At 40.1% G+C, this 24,664-nt stretch overlaps 1 protein-coding gene across 1 annotated transcript; it reads left to right on the forward strand.

Annotated features, from left to right (window-relative positions):
* Positions 1–897: 897 nt before the first annotated feature.
* LOC119731908 lies at positions 898–18,357 on the forward strand. Its single transcript, XM_038205193.1, has 11 exons — positions 898–1,095; positions 1,720–1,917; positions 2,190–2,300; positions 2,741–2,881; positions 4,249–4,449; positions 9,132–9,287; positions 9,673–9,850; positions 10,246–10,415; positions 11,811–11,885; positions 12,397–12,637; positions 18,048–18,357. The coding sequence occupies exons 1-11, from the start codon at positions 898–900 to the stop codon at positions 18,326–18,328; spliced, it is 1,950 nt and encodes a 649-aa protein (XP_038061121.1). The 3' UTR covers positions 18,329–18,357.
* Positions 18,358–24,664: the final 6,307 nt, after the last annotated feature.

Here is a 24,664-nt window from a genome sequence, read left to right on the forward strand (position 1 = left end):
ACTTCTTAGGGATTACTCTTTTGAACAATTCCATTAGCCACTTGAATTTTCAAAATGGCCACCATTTTTCCAAGATGAGCGCCATTTCCTGCATACACCTATTTAACCACACAGAATGTTTACCCACTCGACCGATTGTGATAATTTTGCTACTGAATCTTTTTTTATTTGACTAAGGAAAACTCAAATTTACAACTCTACAACTTCTTCCGAGCTTCTTTGTGCCATTTCTTACAAAGAATGTGAAAATGCATACATAAAACCCCTAATAATTGCAGCAGAGGAGAGGGGAAGAGATGCACTCTGTGCTGCCACCACGGGGGACAGTGTGGATCATGGCAGGGAGATGAAGTGCGAGCCCAATACGTTTCAGGCTAAGAGGAAGATTAGCAGGCTCCCTGACTGCCTCCTCATTCAGCTCAAGAGATTCAGGCTCAGACCTTCAGGCCATTTTCAGAAGCTCCAGACCATCGTGACGACTTCTGCTGTGCAGTCACTTGAAGAAGCACAGTTTCAGCTGGCAGCCATCATCAACCACAATGGGACTTAGGACAGCGGCGGTCACAATTACACCCTACTCAAAAAAAAAGTGGCAGCTGGTTCTCCAGCAACGACGATTAGAGCGGGTATGAAGCCCAGAAAACAATTTATTTGTCTTCCACCAGCCCTGAACCCACTCCCCTCAGCAGACGAAAGTTCCGACCACTGACAAGAGGAACCGGTTGTCAGTGCCACAGGTTGTGTCTGCAGCCGCCGCCCGTCTCAGTCCCCTCCTACCCTTCAGTCACCCAAACAACTTCCCAGCCCCGACAGCTCTGGACCAGCTCCACCCCTCAGAAAGCAGCTGCAGAAAGGAATAGGTTACAAAGGGCAAGGCTCAAAAGTGTACAAGACACCATGAACGACTTCAAAACCAGCAGAGAATTGCTGCTAGAAGGGAAGATTCTGAGTTTAGGGAGGAGGAGAGGGTGGAGGACCACCACAGGAAAGCTGCCGGGAGGGACCATTCTATGTCAGCATCATCGAAAAGAGAGATCAGAGACAACACCTCTCTGGATGGAACCCCTCGCCCACCTGCAACGGGAGGGTCACCCAGTGCTTTAGGCCCCTTCAAGCAGATCCTGGGAGAACGCGAACCCAGCTACCTAAAACAGTGCTATATTCTGCATATGTAGCAATTACTCTACGGGAAGTAGAGCGCAGTAGAATCTCCCCACCAAGGTGTGGGCTGAATCTACTAACAAATACTTCCCTGTAGAGTGTCTATTCGCCTTCCCACTTTCACGTAGCGCCGCCAATACCTCTACCACCTACACAACCATGCATGTTAGCCTAACTAGCGCTCTGTTAGCACATTTATTGATTGCATGGCTTACATAATTATGGTACATGAAAGCTTCTGAGTGATTCCATAGTTCTAAATTCAGCTTCTGCATTGTTACAAATGTATGATTCACCGCCAAGATAATTCATCTTGAAAATGGCCGTCATCTTGAATTTTTGAGTGGCTAATGCGCTTTATCAAAAGAGTAAACCCTTAGAAGCATTTGTGCCGATTTTGGTACTTGTATATATCCACATTTGAAAAATTTCCCTGAAATAATTCAGTTTTCTGCTGAACTACTCACCTTTAATTGCCAGCAATTTCTGGACTGGACGAAACTTTCCTGTTCGTACAAATTCCGCGTCTCAGATGACATTTTTGTATGATTCCACTAGGGGAGCGGCGGTTCTGTCACAAATAGGAAAACCCCTTTTCAGTATCTGGAATTCTGGATGCAGTCAATTTTCAACTACACCAAGGAAAACTGCTCACAAAAGGAATTGAAGCAGAATTCCCCGCCAATATTCATAGTTGGTACACACAGAAACAGTGTTGGTGAGAAGGGTATTTCAGAAAATCAACGTAAAGCATTGGTAAGTCCGACTTTCATGTATAGTTTATGTCGGATATTAGGGAATGATTTCCAATTGTGGCTTAACACCAATTCATAAGAGTAAGTGCTACTAGTGAGAGAGCGATTTTTATAATTTGATTGAACAAGGAGTGCTAGCAAATATTTTGTGTCTCAAGGGTGGGCAATAATCCTATTTTCCAGTTATTGTTCATGTCAGAAGACTTCTGCGTGGCTAGTGTGCCATACATAAATCTTCTGGCCTCAGCTCGCCTGTCTTTTGTTTAAGTGTAGATAAAGGAAATATTTGACCGGATTCGAGATGGGATCAAGGACAAGCCGTACTACACACATGTGGTTTCTAAATTCTACGCAATAGAGAACTCTGTAAAAGACAACAAAAAGGTATTAACATAACATTTATGGTGAAAAGAAAATAGCAAATGGAATAATTATAAAATGAAATTTGACTGAACCAGGACTAATACATCAACTCAAACTTTTATCCAACCAGTTTTTTAACCCTTGTTTTATGTCAAATCGGGTAAATGGCACTAGTTACTATGGATTAGCCCCACAAAAGAAAAAAAGAAAGAAAAAGGAGATATCAAGATGCTAAAGGATAATTTGATTTAAGTGACATCATTGTCACTACAGTGAATACTAATTATTAAATGCGTTTTATAGTGGTCAATTGAATATCCCTTAAAAAGCACTAAATGAGTAAATGTCATGAGATGAATCTGAGAAAAAAACCAGCTATTATATTGAAAAGAGATTTGAGACTGGTTAAAGGTGCCATATAAGCACCTCTTCTTTATTTATATTATTATATCCAGAAACAGATTCAAGAACTACGCAAGCACATAGAGGACGTAGCAGTAGAAGAGCCTTACATGGGAGAGAGGATCCCTTTGAACTGGATGACGTTTGATGATGAGAAGGGAAAGTTAAGTGGTGGAAAACCTGTTATGACGCTAAAGCAGGTAATATTTATGATGCGTAGCTTTATTACTGACATGTACCTATTAATATGTGAACTGAACTCCTTCCTAGTTCAAATTCTCAAAGGTTTAATGTGTTCCAAACAAGCATGCTTGGGAAACGGATCCGTAGTTTTGTGTATAATTGCTGGTGATACCAAGTAAATCAGATGCAGTTTATGATTAGCTATTTACGTGGCTGTCTCAACATTAGCCTTTTATTGAACAGCTGGTTGGTTGGAACTTAGTATTCAGTAGTCTTTCTAAATAAAAAAAATTCTGCCAACATCGCATGTGAAGGACCAAATATGGTTTAAGAAAGTTAGAGCGCATATTTGAGCAGTTATGTTAGGCTCGCTTCAACGTTGAACGTATGCCGTCTCTAATTTAATTAACTGCAATCGACAAAAAGTGGGAGATGTTGAGAGTTGTTTCAAACATCAATTTTCTGTTCAAGATGGCGGACCAGGTCAGGAGAAATAGACTTGTAGACCTTGGTGATAATTGCGCGTGTATGGATGCTTGAGACAACCATCAAATTAAAGCATATTTCATCATCTGTCAATTTCTGTTCAGAGTTTGTCTAGGGTAATCCGACGACTTTGGGGAGAAAATTCCATCCAAAGATGATCACCCCTAAAAGTAGTCCTTCGGTCCATCGCCATTTAAAAAATACTTGCGTTCCGTTGCTAAGAAGGGCAATTTTAGGGCCCAATTCCACAGAAATACGAGCTCGCAGTCCTGTGCACGGCTTCAACCCATCTCTTTTTTTTTCAAACCTTCATGTTCATGACCCACAAAATGCTCTTATAGCGAAAAAACGGACGTACAAATCGTGCCCTCGTAGATATTTTGAGCTATTTTACTGGCCTAATCGAATTCTAAGAAGATATTCAAAAAGACGTTTCGGTATCCAGGGCACCTTTGAAGCATATACCTGGGTGCCGCCATTTTGATTTAAAACGCCGACAGGTAAACCGCCGGCAGGCGCAGGCGCATTTGAAAACGGTACCACTGCGATTCTGGTTTGGGACGGGCCAATTTAATTAGACATGGCAGAAACTCTACTTTTGAACCCTTGCCACTCTTCTGCCGCTCAGAGCGGCAAGAGCTGCCGAAGTTTCGACAGAAAGTCGGCTGTGGCCTTAAAAGTTGACTTTCTGTCGTGTCCAATTCAAAATGTGGGTCATCATTTGAATTGGACACGGCAAAAATTCGACATTTGAAGAGGGCTTACTGACTCTGTTCTGAAGACCCGATTTCATTCAATGAAAATAGAATACATATAGATTTTTGCAGCACGTTACCACGTGTGTGCATATGAATGATTTCATTTAAAGATTAATTCAGTGTCTTCATTTGGATACTAGGTAATGGATGGCTTTGGGATTGAAGATGAAACTGAACTGCTGACGATGCTAAAATTCTATCACGATCTTGGCCACATAATATACTTTGGAGGGGATGGTGCTCAGGAAAGTCAGGCGCTAAAAGATGTTGTTATTCTGGATCCGAATTGGCTGATCGATTCCTTCAAGAAGATCCTCACTGTTAAACCTCCCAAAGAACAGGTAAGACTATTATGCTTAGAAGATCTTGTGCCTGCATCTAAAGTTAATCAATTTGTTGGGGGGGGGTATCACAAATTCATCTTTACTCCCCTCCCCCTCACCCTCTCCCCATCACTCAAGTTATTTGATCTGCCAGTCCTATTGGGAAACCACTTGGTTTACATGCTGTATTACCTTTTCGTTTGCTTTCTGTGGTTTTTACAAGGAACATCAAGGATAAGCAAGGTTAGTCTTGAAATGAACAAGGTTAATTTCACAGTAATAAAGATAACAATTGGAACAGCTAAGTCTTGAAAGACGATCATAGATGTTACTTGCGCTTTGAGTGCATATTTTCTGTTGTGGCTGCAGAGGTCGGTTTTACACCTGAAGCATTCGGCAGGCCCTCTTCTCTTCAACGAGCTGGTTATTTCGTTTGTCCTCCCAGGTGACCCATGCGACTACCCTTGTGTTCAGTCTTTCCGCCAAGTAAACCAGTCTTCAACGTCAGCCTCCCAAGTGTAGAGGTCCGTGTCAAAGGCTTCCATGTCCCCCTTGCACGTGTACTTGAATCGAAGGGCTGAATGTCATACGTGGTGGTTGCAACCTGGATGTTTAGGATACACTTCAGCAAGCATTGCGACCGTCATCTATTCATCGAATATTTCCTCACCAGGGAAGGTGACCCTGCATCAGCAGGTAGAACATGCTGGGGATTCAAAGATGAAAGCACCAAGATATCTCAATGCAGGATTCGATCCTGCCAGTTAGGTGCTGACCAGTATGCATTTGAGGCACTGCTTATGGAAGGTCCACGTCTCGCTTTAGTAGAGCACATGCTAAGGATGCATGCCTGGTGAAGACACACATTCTCCTGAGTGTTGGGGCCAAGTCACAGGCATGCGTGTCCCTATTTCCCTGCCGAATCCGTTGAACTTATGTCTAGCTCTGTGTCCAATTAGGACACATTGCTGGAAGGCGTCAAGCTCAGGTGGGTGGAGCTATCAAGCACTTCCCGTGCGTGTAGTAACCTTCGTGGAGTAATCTGGAGTAATCAACATGACATATGGCTGGTATCCTGAGCACTGATGGTCTTCCTTAGGCTGATTGTGAGACAAAACCCACTGCAAGCATGGGCGCAGCTGTCTGTCAGTCCCTTTGAAGAGCTTCCTCAGTGTGAGTTGCAAGGGCGATATTGTCTGCAAACGGCTTCTCAACATCTGATTAGCACCGGTCACCTCATTCACCTTTGTTTTGGCCTGCAGTGGAGCCATTGTGATGATGAGTGTCCCGTCTGACCTTTTGTGTAATTAGATGTATTCAGAGGTGTAGATGATGGCATCAGACCGTGGAGCTGATCATTGAAGTCATATCTGATGTCATCGGACGCACACAACTAAGGGGCATACACTCAATTAAGTAAGCAATTCCGGAAGCTATAGGGTGTGGCAAATTCACAGCAATTGCCGATCCACCTCTGGGCGCTTAAATACAGACCCAAGGAGTGACTTCCTGACTGCAAAACAAACTCCAGCTGGCAGGGCTCTTAAATATCTAATTTGTCATCGTTTTTTCCAAAAGAATGTGAGGGCGCTTGAGGGATCCACGGCGGGCTGCAATACTTACAATCTGTCTGGCAATTACCTGACGATGATGGCAGTCCTTCTAGTGTCGCCTATTTGATGCAGGTGATATCATCAGAAATTTCTTTGCCCATTGACCTAAGATTCCAGCTTGCGAATCGAAGGAGGCTACTTAGACGTTTTCTCATATCTTGCTTGCCTTTGCAGAATTCCGGTTGCTTGTTATGCCGAAATAACAAGCTCAAAGCTGCCATTGTAACATGCAGACATTGGCTGGTCATCACATTATTTGGCAGGGGCTTGTCAACTTGGAGCGGGGCGGTTTCTGACCAGTAGAATGTGCTGACGGAAGCAACTCGTTACCTGCCTACGGAAGCAACTCGTTACAAGAATGAAGTTGGGTTTATGCCTTGGACATTCAGCCTCCTGTGTTGTTTTCACACTACTAAGTGAGGTTGGAGTGGCCCATGTCGCTTGCCTGGGCAGAGAGTATGGAGAAACTGGATGCCGAATTAACATTTGTCCACATCGGCCACACGGATGGGGTCCAAAGGAGTGCAATACATCAGCTTGGTGTTTACACTTATACACATGCATGTTTACGTTACATACCTATCGTGGACATTCCTTCCTTTTCGTGTAGTTAAAAAAAACCTCTGGAAAAAGACTCATTTCACTCACACTATGAAAACAATTTTAACCCAAGTTTTTTTTTTATAATTCCCTTAGCTTTCTCTTCATTTTGCTACGGATAAACCTAACCCAACTATTCCTCTAAACCTGTTTTCCTTAAAGGGGGATTGTGTGGACGTGGGCAAGTCCACACAACGTCGCTGCTACCTGGTTTATGTGGACATCATTTTGTCCGGAATTCCAGACAGTGAATGTAATGCTTGTACATTTATATTCCAAATTTTGCACACATTTTATACTCCGAGTTTTTTTGTTACAGCTGACTCCTCTCGACTTGGGCTCATCTGAGGCATCAATGGTGGGACTCTTTACCCTTAGCTGAGGATAGAAATGGTAGATTGTCGACTAAACTCTATCCGACCCGAAATTGGATTCAGAGTTGTTTTTTTTTCTCTAGGCAGACTGCCGACTTAGGTTAATTAGCTATGTCTACCCCAATTTGTGCTCAGAGTTCCTTCTCCTATGCAATACAAGTCTTAAAAGGTCCACTTACCTAGTTCAACCTTGTTTTAATTCAAGGAACTTGCTGAAACTCTCCGTTATTCTGTGGAAATAGTGTCAGCGCGAAAAGCTAGATGATTGAACTTGGTTACGAATTGCTAATATTATAAAGCCGTGCTGTAAATTGGGATACTTCAGTGAGGATGGAGATGCTCAATTCCTCATTTTACCATGGTATATCGTAACCCAGTTAACCCCAGACTTCTAAACAGGGTTTTTACACTTTGGGTATGTGTAAAGACAGTTAGTTGATATTAGTTTGGTGTTAAAAAGTTAAAAAGATCTTGGTTATTGATAGGAGAGAAATTACAACATGGTCTTGGGATTATAACTTGTGTTTTACATGAAATGTGGGATAGCCTCGTCTTTATTAGCCACTTGTTGTCTTAACCTTACATACTATTCCATTGTGTTATGGATGTTTCATTGTAATTCCAGCTGCTAATTTTGCTTTCATATGATGCACATGCCCTTTAGCAGTGTCATAACTAAACATATTCATCACTATTTAAATCATGGGCATTTAGTTTTTTACCTGACTAAATTGCCAGACTTTATTCGAGTCACCCAACCTCGAGTCCGAGTCACCACTCCCGAGTCCGAGTCCCGAGTAATGAAGGTCGAGTCCGAGTCCGAGTCCACGAGTCACGAAGGTCGAGTCACAAGTCCGAGTCACAAATCACCTTTAAATTTTGAGGGACTGTGAAAACCTCAAATTGTAAATGTTACACTTTTGTTCACAGCTTTTCTCTAATTTAATTCAAGAACTGAATATATTAGAACTGGAAACGATATTATCTGGTACCAAACAGTATCTAGCTTATATTTACGCAATATTAAGTAAAGACAACGGGTTACATGTTGCGATACATTGATTTCCCACACTCATATATTAAAACCAAGCTAGCGTGTGTAAAATATCTAGATGCGTTTCCTCTGCACCGCACAGACTGTATCGCTTGCTCAGGAGAGAACCGTCTTGAAAATATTTTGTAATTATATTGAACAAAATAAGTGATTTGTGGTGATTTTGGTCGAGTCCCGAGACACACGGGTCGAGTCTGAGTCCAAGTCTGAGTCCGCAGGGTAGAGTCTTGATCCATGTCATTTGTCATAGTGACTCGAGTCCCAGTCTGAGTCACAGAAAATGGGACTCGAGTCGGACTCGAGTCCGAGTCCGAGGCACGAGTCATACCATTCTGATAATTGCTCAGTTAGAAATAGGTATTTTGGTATCTGCGTCCCATATGCTATATTATGAGTACTCACACACATCAGACAGGGATGATGTGTGTATATGCACGTATTTATGAGCAAGAGCTGAATCAGCTTATTCATCAAGGTTGAACCTAACCCCGGGGTATACCCTAAGGCTACCCATTGTTGAGCCTCAATTTTTGAAAGCCTAGTTGAACTGTGTGTCGTTTCACTCTTGTTTGGCATAAATTGAGTTTATCTTACCCTTGTGAAGTTCAACCCAAGTTTCGTACGTACGTTTTACACTTTTGTGCAACAGGGTAAATGTCAAGGGCTGCCGCTTCTGTATTTGTTGCTCGACTCAGCATCTGTTCATGTACTGTTGCGCCTAATCAGATCCCAAAATAAGAAAAATTCAAAATTCCAAATGAAGAAGCAAGTATCAAGGACATGTGCAAGGCAGTGAACAAATTGAGTGAAAGCATCCGCCTGTGATCCCAAAAGTAGATCAAACGCCACGAAGTTCAACCCAGGGGAGCTTAGCTCTGTTTGTTTCACACTTTCAACTATTCAGTGGTAAGAAATGTTGACCCGTGTCTAGGATTTAACCGATCTGGCGGTGGACATGGGTTTGGAAGGAATTTCAAAAACAATTCAATTAAAACCTGAATAATTTCTGATGAGTTCAACATCTATATGAACGAAATCATTTTTTTTTTCCCAATTGAGACTGTAAAGTATCGCAAATTTTGGGATCGACTGAACGACAATGGTATATTGGAGGATTTGCTTATCGACCACATGTGGCAAGACATCCTTGAGCACAAACAAGCCCTGCTGGATCTGATGGACAAGTTTGACCTTCTCTGTAAGCGTTTTGATGAGGTATGTTTTGTAGGCATTCACATTTCAAATCTACAATGTAACGGGTACTCTAACTTTTTAAAAAGTTTTCTGTGTGGCTCTGTGTGTGGGTAGGCCTATATGTGGTATTTTCGTTGGCCCCCAGATTTTTCGTAGGCCCCCAATTGCCCTTGGCACAGTGCCTACTATTGGGTTATCCAGGCTCGGTCATTTTGGAAGTTAACTGTGGGTGGAGGGTGACAAGCAAATGATCGTCCTGTGTACGGTCAAAACTAATGAACACTATTCATACGTTGTCGGAATGATGTCACTAAGCCTTCTCAGAAGTTTAAAAGGTATTTCAGCTTGGATTTGACTACTATAAATATTTGCATCTGATGAATAGTGTAAATATATTCCACTTTAGCCTCGGGAGGAAGAGAAAAGTAGCACTGCTTCAGCCACGGCCACACAGCCTCGTCCCACAAATGCATCTTACTATGTGCCTTCAATGTTGCGGCAGCAGACATCACGTTCACTCCAACTGGAGACAACCGAGAATAACTCAAACGTGTTCTATGTGGACTTCAAAGAATTCCTCCCTGGTAAGTCAGGACTGGCATGCCGTTAAACAGCAAAAACGTTGGGGGGGGGGGGTAAAACAGAACAGTGTCAATGATTTTGACGGCTCCAAACAGTAGTTAAAAAAAAAATGGAGGAGCACCTTTTTCGTGCATGTCCGTTTGCATGTCTGTTTGCTGTATCTTTTTGGCGTATTTCATATTCGTATGCCTCACACAAGTTATGCTGTTCAAGGTTCTACCTTTGATTAAAGTAAGCCACAACTTCTCTTTTATTTCGTTTTTAATTAACAGTTCGACAAAGAAACGGACTGGATCGGGGTTTGAACTTGCAATATCTGAATTGCCATTCCGGTGCTCTACCATCTGGGGTATCTATCCCTTATCTAAGCAAATCCCTTTATTTGATTTCTTTTCAGATGGATTGTTCCATCGGTTGGTTGTGCGAGCTTTGCGATGGTCTCAAGATTTGGGTGGAGCAAAATCAGCGAATCCCCTTCTGCTCTGTGATCAAGCAAATGTCTATGTAGATGACCATCATAAGTTTGCCCTGCAAATGGTGCACCAATCAAATCTTGCATACATCAAAGTAAGTACATTGTGTTACAAGCAGCACCTGTTTAATTTTCTGGTTGTAGACAAAAATAGTGTTGATGTAGCAAAGGAGGGGCTTCAAACTCTTTATATGGACAGAATGGACTCCGTGCACAGGTACCCCTCAACGGTTACAACAGCAGAGTGTGGTAAGACCACAACTTGAATTTGCCACAAGTGCATGGAACCCATACACAATCCGCAACATCAGAATAGTTGAGAGTGTCCAACGCCAATCGGCACGTTTTGTCAGGAAGGACTACCACCGGGAATCGAGTGTGTCTGACATGCTGACATCACTGGGATGGGAAAACTGATCTCTATATAAAGACTGGATAGCGGATATGCATACAACATTCACACAGTAGACTTTGCATATTGACCAATTCGCCCCGGTCTCACAAAGATGGCCGCGTATAATACGAACGTTCTACGCGTAAATACGCACGCGTTGTATCAACAGTTGACGCGCATTTTGGTCACGTACACATATTATGATGTTCTAAAAGGGACACATTTCCGTAGTGATTATTATTTCAAAACGCCGAAAAAGTTATATTTGCGGCATTTTAGTAACCACGACGTTAGAAAAATTGTAGTTAACCTTGGTCAGTGGTGGTGGTCAAAATATAAGTCAAGTGAACCGCGACGTTACAAAAGAAATCATGCCGTCTATAAAAACGGCATCTTGTCCTTTGTAGATCACCAGCCGGTCTCACCAATATGGCGTCAAATTCGTACATTGTGCGGCTCTGTATTAGCTATCCAGTCTTTATATAGAGATCAGTGGATGGGACACCCTACATGACAGACGTCTCCTCCATCAGGTTGAACTCCTCTACAAAATTCAACATGGCCAAGTAAATATAACTACTCCGCCGAACATTGTCCATAACACACGATCAAGCCGACACAGCCAGACCAATCAACATAACCTCATCTACAGGCAACCACTCACCAGAGTTGACTGCTACCTCTATAGCCCTTTCCCAAGAGCTGTTCGGATTTGGAACAGGCTACCAGAGGCTGCGGTTACTGCGACCACTTTGAAAGAGTTCCAGACAGAAGCTCTCCCAACTATAAGAGGGATGGAGCTACCAGTTGTATCTCTCAGGACAAATTGACAATACCACCATCCGATAAGCACCCTAATAGCACACACAAAGAGCACACATGGAATTGCAACCCACCCTCTCCAGGACAGCAGCAATGCTTTTAGGAGAGTACTCTAATGCAAGATGCAAGAAGATGGAGGGAAAATTTAAGCCTTGGAAGTTCGTGAGGAGAGTGTACGACCTCCCTTCCTATCTATTATTGTTTTTGGAATTCACATGCTGTATCCGATACTTTAGCAGTATTTCAATGACCATGACCTTCTCTGTGTTTGTAGGTGAGTGTCATGAGAGTGGAAGTTTATCCACCTCCACGACATGTCAAAGCACCTTCAGGTGATGTCACATGCAAGGTATGTTAGGTATTGCAAAATATAGTATGCCAAAAAGTGTTTAAACAAAACGGCCATAAACTTTTTGGAATAAAAAAATCTCATGTTCAATGAGCATTTGATAGTTGTGGGTAATGGTAAGGTTTTTTGCATGCACCCTCCGATCTCTGCTTACAAAAAGCTTACACTGGAAACAAACCAATTAATTTCACCTCAGAAAACATACGGACTAGTAGGAAACTATAACGTTTGCAGTTTTTCTTGCAGTACCACAAGTGCATGTTTAAAAAAAGTTACCTCACATTTTGAAGGGTATGGGTGTACATGTACTTTTTCCTTGCATTTCTATGAAAAGAGGCCGGGGACTATGCATGAAGCACGCTAAAAACATTGCATTATAGTTTTATTTTTCACTTCGTGAGCGTTGTTTTGTGTAGAATACATAGTTGTAAGACTGTTGTATTGTGGAGTCGTCTCTCTTTCAATGTGGCAAAAACAGAAATAAGTAGAATGTAATTATGTTTCACAACAGGTTAAAGACTTTGTGGAAGAGCATCTGCAGGACTTGAAAACCATGTGGATCAAGCGAATAAACTACTGCATTAGTGTGCAGTGTCCTGATAAGAAGGTTTTCCACTTTCTACCACTGAATGAATGCATGGCAAAGCCAGAAGTTGTCTGCCACTTTGAGAAATCTCATGTAGTCATCAAAACGGATGAAATCCAAGCCATGTTCAAGGAGGAAAGCTCCGAGGAAGAAGCTTCCGCTCCCGGTAAGTGAAGGCAGTGGCTCAAATCCGTGTCGGTGCGTGGGGCATTGGGAGTGACAAAAGATCCCTAGTGTCATGATACAAATGTACATCTTACGCAAACTGGCGCGCTTACAAGGGAGTCATCAAGATGACATTCAGTTACTGTCCTTGCCTTCCAATGCTGTGACTTGGGTTTGAATCCCGCCAGCTGTTTTTTTCAGTCCCTATCTGATTCTTTGGGTTTCCACCAGAATAGTTTTCTGTGGTTCTCCTCCCACCTCTAAAACTGTAATTTGTTCTCACACTTGTCTCCTCTCTACAGATTTGTTTTCAGGCTTGCGATGGCACCTAAGTTGAGGAATACTTCGTTTCGCTAACGAAATTGAATAAAAATAAAAAATGATACTAAAACAAATTATATTTTTACTTGTTTCCTTTCATTTCCGCTAAATTAACAAAAAGCGTGACTGGAAAGAACTTGTATTAAAGCTTAGTGCGTCATTAGAAGTGCATGCAAAATATTGCGTTGGAAATGTCGACTTCATCATTCGGTCTGTGTTTACTTGTACATTTATACTAACATTTTGAGGTTGGTTGACAGTTGACTTTTGCTATTATATGGTCTATACATCAGGCATGCAAGTCTTCCTCAGATATGCTGATCTCCTCTTCGTTAAACTTCTCTTGTATTCCCTTAAAAATTTAAAAACACCGCAGAGAGTCTTGTAAAGCTTTACTTTTCCTCCTTCTTTTAGTGACTGTTCATGTGCATGCCTGATACATATACATGTATATTATATAGGGTGGCTTTGAGTTGATAAAATATTCTGAAACTGCTTCTTTATTTTTTGCTATCAGTGTAGGAGTGGGTATCAGGCAGAAGTGTCCATCCGTTGAACATAGTAACTTTAATCGCACTGCCACATTAGCAAGGTTAATTTGAGGTCAACGGATGATGCACTCATCAGGGACACTTTGCACATGCCTCCAGAATTCTCTAATCATTCGGACCCTATTTACCCGCACCCCGTTCTTCATTGCCTTTCTTTATACAGTGGCGTAGCACGGTCATTTTTACTGGAGGGGTATAAACACTTCTGGAAAAGAAGGGCACTTGCACATGAAAATGGGGGCGCTGTTCAAAACCGACAACTATGCACACCAACGGACACAAATTTTATATGGTGCTTTTCAGGGAGATACATGCGTGAAATAAAAAAAAACACACCCGGAACAGCCGATGGCACAAGAAAGGGCACCACTCTTTTTAAAAAGGCCACTTCGTCACCGACACCACGAAGTAACACTTTACCGTGTTTTTAAACCATATTTTTTTTCGATTTTCAGATTTTTGGATTTTTAAACATTATTCACCAAGGCCTACCATTGCACAAAGTTTCAAAGCTTCAAGAGCTTTACTTTAATAATTACGCTTAGTATCCATGGCAACTTTTGCGCAAAAGTGACAATTTTTGTTTTCACGAAGTAACACTCAAGTTCCATTTACCATTGCAATGCATGGCGCGCACTCTGCTCATAAGTGAGCAAAAGCGTTTTCACGAAGTAACACTCTTCTAGTAATAAGTTGTATGAGCGCGCGCGCTGACCTGAAGTTGCACTTTCCTCGTGTTGAATACATTGAAGAGTGTTACTTCGTGAAAACGAAAATTTACAGTTTCGCAGCCTTTTCGGTTTCACGAACTAATACTCATCTTTTTCTCTTATTTCTTGTTTATCTAATACACAAACGGGTGAAAAACATCAGATTTCATAAATTCAATTCATCAAGTGTCCACAACGAGAAACCCAACTGAAAATACTCTGTCGTTTTGACACAAAGTGTTGTTTTAGAAGGCGTTCAACTTTAGTTGCCGTTTTCTCCGATTGCTAGTTTTTACTGGTATGTAGTTGGGTGTTACTTCGTGGTGTCGGGCAAATCTTAAAAAAGGGGCACTCTTTACAAATAATGGGGGGGGGTGTTAAGCCCCAATAAAAAAAGGGCAATTGAACAGAAAAGGGCAGTCTTTACAAACTATTGGGGTGGGGGAAATACCCCCCTAACACCCCCACCCCCTACCCCCCGCTGGCTACCTCTATGCTATATGTTTGGTAAAGTTCATTGATTTACATGGTTTGTTTTGTGGAAACAGACGTCAAGCAGTCGAGCCTATTTCTAACATTCTCTTTTTTTGCAGAACCACGTTTAGATGACAAAACTCTGGCGGCAGTCGCTAAGAGACTCGGTGCAGGCTGGGCAACACTGGCAGTTGAGCTGAGCTTTACGATGGTAGAGGTTCAGACTGTCGAAAAAAATTACGAAAACAATATCGAAAGGCAATGTCTGGAAATGCTTGTAAAATGGAAACAAACCCAATCCACCCGTGTTGAAGAGCAGATAACCACGTTGTGCACAGCATTGAAGAACATCGGAAGAGCAGATATTGCCGCATTTCTGCACGGGTAAATAGGTCTACGTGTCTTTGCTAATGTGTAATATAAATGGAATTAAAGAACGACATTACTTGCAAAAACTTGTTTTCTACGGTGGCACTGGAACGACATTTTAATATTGACCTTTTTAATATGAACCTTGTAACTTCTTAATATTGACGTTGTACCTTCGCAATATGCACGTTGCACGTAGCTTAATATTGCATTGTGGAAGTTGTTCCTTCTTAAAGTGAATGTTCCAACTTGTTAATGATCACGTTCGATCTTGTCAATGTACACCATTGATCATGCTTGATGTCAACGTTGCACCTTGCTTCTTCGCAATATGAACCATGTACCTTCGCATTGTGAACGTTTGACCTTGCATCTTGTTAATATCATTGTTGAATCGTCCTCCTTCGCAATGTGAATCATGCATTCTAAAAAGTACGAAGTCCTTACCAAGCCCTATAGTTAGATAACCAGTTATGATGGAGTTTCAATCTGACGGCTGTTTAATGTCACTTAACCCGGGCGTCTACCTTGTAGTGATTTTTATCATGACTCAAGGCTCTCTGTTTTATTTCACTCATCTTTTATAATTCATGTTCAGGCTAACCATAACCCAAGGTTGGGCATACATGTAAAAACATGCATCCTGAAGCAAATTTGTCATTGTTTCAAGGCGATCTAATCATTTCAACCGTTTACTATACACAAATTTATACCGGTTTGCTTTCTGAATGTAATGATTTCTTTCTTCGAAGTCCTTGTCAATCCCTATAGTTAAACAACCAGTTATGATGGAAATGGTTTGTCGTTTCGCCTTCGATGTTGGCCTCTTCCTCGAAACCTGAATAACTACAGATGAGGATGTGTAACCTAATATGATGTGGTTGAATAACAGGATGGGGTTAGACTAGAATTGTAACATTTTCTGGAAAGAAAGGTAATCTATACGGTGTAGATTACGTTTCGTTCCAGAAAATGTTGCATGGATGGCTATACATAGAAAAAGAAAACCGGTCAAGATGTAAACCAAAACATACATTTTTGAAATTAAAGATATATTCGTCTCCCGATGGCAAAATATCGGTGTCTATGATTGCTTACTATATACAGGTGACCCAAACAAATGCAACCCTGAAACATTTGTCCCTTTTTTCCTCAAAAACGTGATCTATGAATTTTTAAGTTTTGGATATGAGATAAAAGCTGAGAGTTTTTTCTCTTGTATACTGAAAAAGTCATAAAAACAGTACATTGCGTGGCTGAGAAAATGCAAATTAACAGGGCTTCTTCACCGGGCTTGTCAGTGACTGGCTGGGTTCCGTAATAAACTCCAAATCTAGAGGCCAAGACTACACCTACCGAAGACTATCTCAACTGGAGCTGTCCGTTGCAGACTCGTCTTTGTCGTCAGTGCGTGATCAAGTGAATTATCACAGATATATATACTCGGCCAGCAACACTCGCTGGTGAATAAGCTAGACCAAACGACTTGTAACGTAACGACACTAAAGGGAATATATAGATGTATGTGAACGGTGTCAATATTATAAGCCTGCTTGATCCTAGGTATTCACTCGGAAATATTTCCGGAAATGGTTTGTCGTTTCGCTTTCGATGTCCTCGAAACCTGACTAACTACAGATGAGGATGTGTAACCCAATATGATGTGGTTGAATAACAGGATGGGGTTAGACTAGAATTGGAACATTTTCTGGAAAGAAAGGTAATCTATACGGTGTAGATTACATTTCTTTCCAGAAAATGGTGCATGGATGGCTATACATAGAAAAGAAAACCGGTCAAGATGTAAACCAAAACATACATTTTTGAAATTAAAGATATACTCGTCTCCCGATGGCAAAATATCGGTGTCTATGATGGCTTACTAACATTTGTCCTTTTTTTTCCTTCAAAAACGTGATCTATGAATGTTTAAGTTTTGGATATGAGATAAAAGCTGAGAGTTTTTTCTCTTGTATGTTTTCTCCAAAATGCGATATTAAGCCGCGTGCAACGTGCATATTGCGAAGGTACAACGTCAACATTCAGAGGTTACAAGGTTCACATTAAAAAGGTCAATATTAAAATGTCGTTCCAAGGCCACCGTAGTTTTCAGTAAAATTACAAAGGGTACAAACAGGCCATAATTATATACATGTATGCTCTAAACCCATTAATTGGGTTTTTGTAAGCGGTTGCACGTCTATGACTGTCTACTCTAATGGCAATGAAACCGCAACAAATAATATAGAAAGCAGTATTTGAATTTTCTTTTTGATTTACGTTAAATAAATAAATCCTTGGTATACGTGATCCACAATTCCAGGAGACCACTGAATCAGGTATTAATTTGTGACTTATTTACTGCTTATTTACAAACTTTGAATGTGTGTTCCCCGTGCTCTTCAACAAATTCGATTTTTCTATTGATACATTTCCAAAGACTATGTTTTACTCCAACCAAAAACATTTAATGTTTTAATTTCATTACCAACAAGGAATTTCTGATTAAGGCAGCATGGATTAAGTCGGAACGCGTCTGGACCCGTTCGAACGAGTCCGGACGCATTCCTCTGAGTTCCAAGCCGAACAAAAGATGTTTTAGAAGCAGAATGCAAATGTAAAGCTATAATTTTCCTCCTTTTGTTAGTGACTTTTCAGTTGCATGCCTGATACATATATACTGTACTAGGGTGACTTAATTTGTGTTGATAAAATTTTCTGAAACTGCTTTATTTTGCTATCAGTGTAGAAGTGAGTATCAGGCAGAGTTTCCATCCATTGATGATAGTAACTTTTTCCGCACTGCCACATTAGCAAGCTAGGTCTATTTAGGGTCAACGGATGATGCACTCATCAGGGACTTTGCACATGCCTCGAGATTTCTCTTATCATTCGGACCCTTTTCACCCGCACCCCGTTCTTCATTGCCTATCTCTATATTTGTGGTAATGTTCATTGATTCAAATGGTTTGCTTTGTGGAAACAGAGGACAAGCAACCGTTTAACGACATCCACCTGAGAGAGATAGCCAAAGAGCTCGGCCAAAACTGGGAGAAATTAGCCACTTACCTGCATTTCACACAAGACGACACGTACAAGTTTGTGACAAACTCGCAAACTGGTGTCGATGGTGCGATTTTCAACATGTTTACAACATGGAAGCAGAGGTTCAAGGGAGGAGAAGTGGAGCAGATGAAAACAGAGATGGCGAAGGCACTTGAATTGATTGATAACTATGTACTGGCTGAGAAGGTGCGGATATACTAAGACAACAACCATGCCTACATTTGTAGCAGTGGCGCACCAAGGATTTGGCTTTGGGGGCTCTCAATTTTTTTTTTTTTTTTTGGGGGGGGGTTTGACGTTGGTGGCGTCAGGTAAAAATAAATCAACAACCTCTTTGGGGGGGGGGCTCAAGCCCCCGAGGCCCCCCCCCCCCCTTGGGTGCGCCAATGATTTGTATTGCAGGTAGCGTACAGTGGAGAGCAAGAATGAATGAAGGATTCAAGGGGTTGATTAAGATGGCTAACTACACATCTACCTCTCCACCATCAGAATGACTAAAATTGATTATTTACATACATCTGTAATGGATAATTGGCCTTTTTGAAGTTTACATAAAGACTAAGGAAATACAACATTGCAAATCTTCAGTTTAACAGTTAAATCCTTTAGTCTCTCTATGCATTGACTTCAACTCCTCAGCCACTTTTTTATTTTGTTTTAAATATCCTCGATCTTTCTCTGGACTGGGGTTATGGTTACGGTGGGGTTTAACTTCCACCCTCCGCCATTCCCCCTGCCCCTCCCTGCTCCCGGGTGGGGTGGGGTGGGGACTGAAGCCAATAGTGTAGTGCGTTGGTATATTACCTATGGGTAACCTACTTGAGAGTAGTCTATGTCTTAAAAGTTACAAAAAACGAGTTTACTTTGAGGTTTTAATTGTCCTGATAGAACTTCTACTTAATAGATTATGACATGATACTGACTGCACCCATTGGACAAGAAAGTGCGTTCTCGTTTCAAAACCTAAACGGGAGGTATCAAAGCAATTTTTTTTATCAAACCATTGCTGGTCAAAGTGGTCACAGATACCCCAGTTCTGTATTATCCTTGTAACCAACTAAATCAAAGTGAACAATTCACTGTAATATTAATACAACATTGATGTAAAAGTACCTTTAGAGTTTAGAGTATACAGAATAATTGTAGAAGTCTGCATAATATTTCACAGTTTAATAAAATCAATATGTCATGCTGTCAAATGTAAAGTAGATATTGCTTTTGAAGCTGTTTAGAAAGGTCTATGACCAGCTACAGTATGCTTTACGGATAATGTGCCTTTACAATGCAGAATATGCTTTACTTTACATCTGGCGAGTTATTATTTTCTTGTCATGTGTGCATGAAATCAAATATTGAGAAGACAAACTTAACCTCATGGTGTTAATGTAATTCTTATCTTGGAACACTCCAATTATCCTTGTTACTAACTCAATCAAACTGAATATTATCACTGTACAACATTTCATAAGATGGAATTGTTAATAATAAAACGTTGTTGTAGAAGTGCCTTAGGAGTAAGGAGTACACAAACGAATCCATATTTTGAATGTCTGTATAATATTACAGTTTAATGAAATTAATAATGTCATGGTGTCCAATGTGAATGACATATATTGCTTTTGAAGCTGTTTTAGAAAGGTCTATGTTCAGCTGTAGTATGCTGTAAGGATGATGTGCCTTTGCTGTGGAGAAACATATTTTACTATATTATATCTGATGAACTTGTTTTCTGATGGGTGTGCAGGAAATCAAACATTGTGAGGACAAACCTAACCTCAAAATGAAATCGTTAATCTCGTTATTCTTCTTATCTTGGAACATTCCTATTATCCTTGTAACTCACTTAATCAGACTGAAGAACATGAGCGTCGCGAGCGGGGGGGGGGGGGGGGGGGCAAATGTAAGGTTTAAGGGGGCAAATGTAAGGCGCTTGACCCCCCCCCCCCCCCCCCGAAAAGCCAAACAAAGAGAGAAGAAAACAAGAACAATTAGAGGACAAAGAAGAAGAAAAAAAGAGGCGCGAAGTCATATTGGTGTAAATATAGATGAGTGAGGGGCTGGGAATGTCCCTGCCCCCCTCTAAAAATGATAAATCGAGAATATGTTGGGAAATACAAGAATTAGATTTTGGGGGAAAACATGTTTGCCCCCCTCTAGAAAACAATCCTGGGGACGCCCATGCTGAAGAACTGTTGTAGAAGAATATTAGGAGTTAAGAGTTTAACAAATATGACTCGACATATATTTTAAAACATAAGTTTGGATGACTATAATATTACACAGTCTATTGAATATAATATGTAATGCTGCCAAATGTCAGATTTAGATATTACTTTTGAAGCCGTTTCACAAAGGGCTATGACCAGTTGTAGTGAGCTGTAAAGGATGGTGTACGTGCCTTTACTGTGCAGAAAAATATTTCAATTCACGATGTATTTGGTGGATTTTTTTTTTTAGATGTGTGCGTACGAAATCTAATAATTATTGAGAAAACAAACTTAACCTCTAAATGATGTTCAATTCTTATCTTGGAACATTCCTATTATCTTTGTTACTAACTCAATCTCAAGCAAACTGAACATTTTAACTGAAATACAACAGTGTTGTTGAAGTGCCTTATGAGTGACGAGAACAAAAAAATGAATCAACATATTTTAAAACTAATTTTGGATTTCTGTTTAATATTAGTTAGTTTAATGACATTAATATGTCATACAGCTGCCAACTGTAGTAAGTTAGATATTGCTTTTAAAGTTGTTTTAGAAAGGTATATCACCTGCTGTAGTATGCTGTAGGGATTATGTGTCTATAATGGTATGCATAAAAAATATTTTACGATATATCTGCATTATTGTTTGATGTGTGCGTATGAAATCAAATATCAGAATAATCAGGACACAAACTTATCCTCCTATTGATGTCATTGTCAGAACTGATGTGAATTTCCTACTTTTATTCTTATTTCTTATGTTTAGCGAATAGAACTTCTCCGTACTGTGTTAAATGTTTCCTGAGCGAGACTGGCGAAGTCTATTTTGTTTGTAAATAAAGATTTATCAATGTAAACACCTGTGTATGTTGTATTTGTTCTTCTTCCTATTGTTGATTGAGCCATGGTATGATCCAGTGTGTCAGTGTGAGTGCAGAAAGTGAAAGCGAGTGATTCTTATGCAAATAGCGCTTTTCGCCCGCTGGCTTTGGAATGCTGCAGATATCGCGCGAATGCCAGAGGACTTTGCGATCGGAATAGCAAGTCACGGTCACTCCAAAACCGTTGAGTTTGGAACCAGCAATTTCCACTTTTGAGGTGGCAGATCTGCTCGATCTACCATGGCTCAGGGTCAGTGCGCCAGAGCAAGGCGTTACCCGGCATAGCCTGATGGGCCCGTATTGAAGCTCCCGATCAAGAAGAACCCTACCCCGGCCAAGCAACACGGCGAGCCGAAGCACAGACGGCGCCTGCTTGAAGCAACTGAGACAAAAAGCTGCCCAGTCTCTGGAGGGTTCAAGGCCTTCAAGTCCAAGGGACAACCGGGAACCAACCGGAGGAGCTGACAACGCGTGATTCGCGAAAATATATTGGTGGGCCCACCATACTTTGTTAAGTATTGATTGAAGATTTGATTTGAAGTATTATTTGGAGATTTGATTTGGAAAGTTGATTTGAAGATTTGATTTGAAGTATTATTTGGAGATTTGATTTGAAAAGTTGATTTGAAGATTTGATTTGAGGAATTAGGCCTAAGTTGAAGAGTTGAAGATTGTAACATAATTTGTTTGCTATTTCTTGGTGTTTTGTTTTGGATTTAATTTTGTTCCTTGTTATTCCGTTTACTTGATTAATACCCAGTTAAGCGTTTATTTGTTTACTTTTCATTTAACATTTTGATTGATTTAATTCCTTGTTTATTTGGTTTAATTGTTTGATTTGATTAAATTCTTTTCGAATTCTATTGCTAAGTTTTACAGAGTTTTCTCCATAGTATTTTCGCTTGTTAGGGTGACAAACGGCCCGAAAATTTAAGTTTCGCAGCAACCTTTATTTGCGCGCGTTACAGTCATTATAATTCTTATCTTGGAACACTCTTTTTTGTCTTTGTAACAAACTTCATCAAACTTTGAAGATTTTCACCGAAATACAACATTGTTGCAAAAGTGTTCTTGCAAAAAGTTAGGAGTACAAACAAGTGAATCCACATTATTTTAAAAAATAATTATGTATGTCTCTTTAATATTACAGTCTGAAATGTATGAATGAAACAGTTGTCTGAATTTACTGAGCTCATCAAAGTTTATTTCTTCCATCAAAAATCCTGCAGTGTTCTTTTTTAATGTCCTTGTTAATAAACAATGCAAAGAATTCTTTAAAACAAATCACAATGAGCTCAGTAACCGTTTACAAACCAAATTTTAACTGGAAACTTGCCCAAATAATCAGAAACAATGAGCTATTTAGTTTCGCAGGTGGCTGTATTAGCAATATTCGAATTGGAATTTGAAATCGACCATAGCTGAATTGCGGCCAAATTACAAACTAAAAATGTCATCTAAATTACACATGCTATAATTAAAATACATCAACAATAGGGCATACACAAAACAATAATAGGAGAACGTTATTTAAAAAAATACTAAGAACGTATAAAGTATAAGGCTAATTAGTTTAGTCGGAAAAAGGGGGGTATCGTGCACCCTGGGAAATCAATTTCTAATCAACGTGTCTAGGTCAGAAAAAATGCGTAGAAAACTATTTGCTATGTTAAAAAATTCAAAAAATGTCCCACGTATTGTTTTTATGCAGATTAGTGCCGCCATAACCGAAAAATATTTTTTTAATTATATCTCAGCCAATGTTGCAGATAACTGAACGAACTAGGTGTCTAAACCCATGTTTTCAAGGTCAGAGATCACAATAAAATTATTTTGGAAGTCACCACATGTGTCTGTGGCACAGGAATATGCAAATTAGTGCCGCTAATACCGGAAAGTCATGTTTTTGGCATATCTCGGCCAATATAGCACATAACTACACCAGTAAGGTGTCTAAACCCATGTTTTGATGGTCAAGTATCATTAGAAGACCATTCACGAAGTAACTTTGTATGTCTTTGGCATGAAAATATGTAAATAATTAAGTGTCGTTTTATCAGATATTTGATTTTTAGCCAATATCTCGGCCAATATTGCACTTAACTACACAAGTAAGGTGTCTAAACCCATGTTTTGAGGGTCAGGTATCATTAGAAGACCATTCATGAAGTAACTATGTGTGTCTTTGGCATGAAAATATGTAAATTCTAATTTGCCGGGTTATCAAAAAAAATGATTTTCAGCCAATATTATATTCAATTTCAGCCAATAGTACAGTTTATTTTGAATATGATGGCTTAAAATAAACTTTGATCATTATTGCTTATCAAAAACCCTTCTGTCAACATTAGCTGCAATATTGGCAGAGATATTGGCTAAAAATCAAATATCTGATAAACCGATACTTTATAATTTACATATTTTCATGCCAAAGACACACATAGTTACTTCATGAATGATCCTCAAATGATACTTGACCCTCAAAACATGGGTTTATAGACACCTTACTGGTGTAGTTATGTGCTATATTGGCCGAAATACGCCAAAAACATGACTTTCCGGTATTTGCGGCACTAATTTGCATATTCCTATGCCACAGACACATGTGGTCACTTCCAGAATAGTTTTATTGTGATCTCTGACCTTGAAAACATGGGTTTAGACACCTAGTTCGTTCAGTTATCTGCAATATTGGCTGAGATATAATCAAAAATAGATTTTTCAGTAATGGCGGCACTAATTTGCATAAAAGCAATACGTGGGACTTTTTTGAATTTTTTAACATAGCAAATCGTTTTCTACGCATTTTTTTCTGACCTACAAACGTTGATTAGAAATTGATTTCCGAGGGTGCACGATACCCCCTTTTCCGACTGAACTAAATGATCAAGTATGTATTGGAAACAAATTGACTTTAACTAGAGTAGCGTTTAAAATTGTGGACTTACATTAAAATCGTTTACTCAAAGAAATCAAATGAACCTAATTATTCTTCATCTCAACGAAAACGATGATCAGTAAATGGTTCCGATACATTTTCCAACCTTTTCTAAAAACCGGTAACCCGCATCTTGTCAGAATAAAGAATGTTTCAATGGCAGACCGTAGTGTTTTTTATTATGTTTTTGATTGCAGTGAAAGTGTACGTTTTAATATTATGATGTCATACTTCACAAGCTAGAGATTGGGTAGACTTAGCCTTTTTACCAAGGCTATCGTGGCTTAAAGCGGAAGGCTAAAGCGAAGACCAATTCAGCGCGCACGTGCATGTGGTCTCCGCTCCAGTCGCTGCGCGGCTTCGCCGCTCTAAATGCCGGTTCAGCCACGATGACCTTGTCGAAAGGATAAAGTAGACCTACGTAGAATCATTTTTCTTACAAGTTTCTTACAAATATTGAGTACGGTGTACAACTACTAATCTGTTAAAATTTCAGCTGCCGTACTCTA

This window comes from Patiria miniata, unplaced genomic scaffold, assembly GCF_015706575.1.
Source record: "Patiria miniata isolate m_02_andy unplaced genomic scaffold, ASM1570657v1 HiC_scaffold_24, whole genome shotgun sequence".
Classification (NCBI taxonomy): Eukaryota; Metazoa; Echinodermata; class Asteroidea; order Valvatida; family Asterinidae; genus Patiria; species Patiria miniata.

Bases quoted from the DNA above. Each gene is read 5' to 3' on its own strand.
- LOC119731908 (XM_038205193.1), top strand. From the start codon at position 898: ATGAACGACTTCAAAACCAGCAGAGAATTGCTGCTAGAAGGGAAGATT. The intron at 2,882-4,248 runs GTAATATTTATG...TTTGGATACTAG, and splicing joins CTGTTATGACGCTAAAGCAG to GTAATGGATGGCTTTGGGAT. The intron at 9,851-10,245 runs GTAAGTCAGGAC...ATTTCTTTTCAG, and splicing joins CTTCAAAGAATTCCTCCCTG to ATGGATTGTTCCATCGGTTG.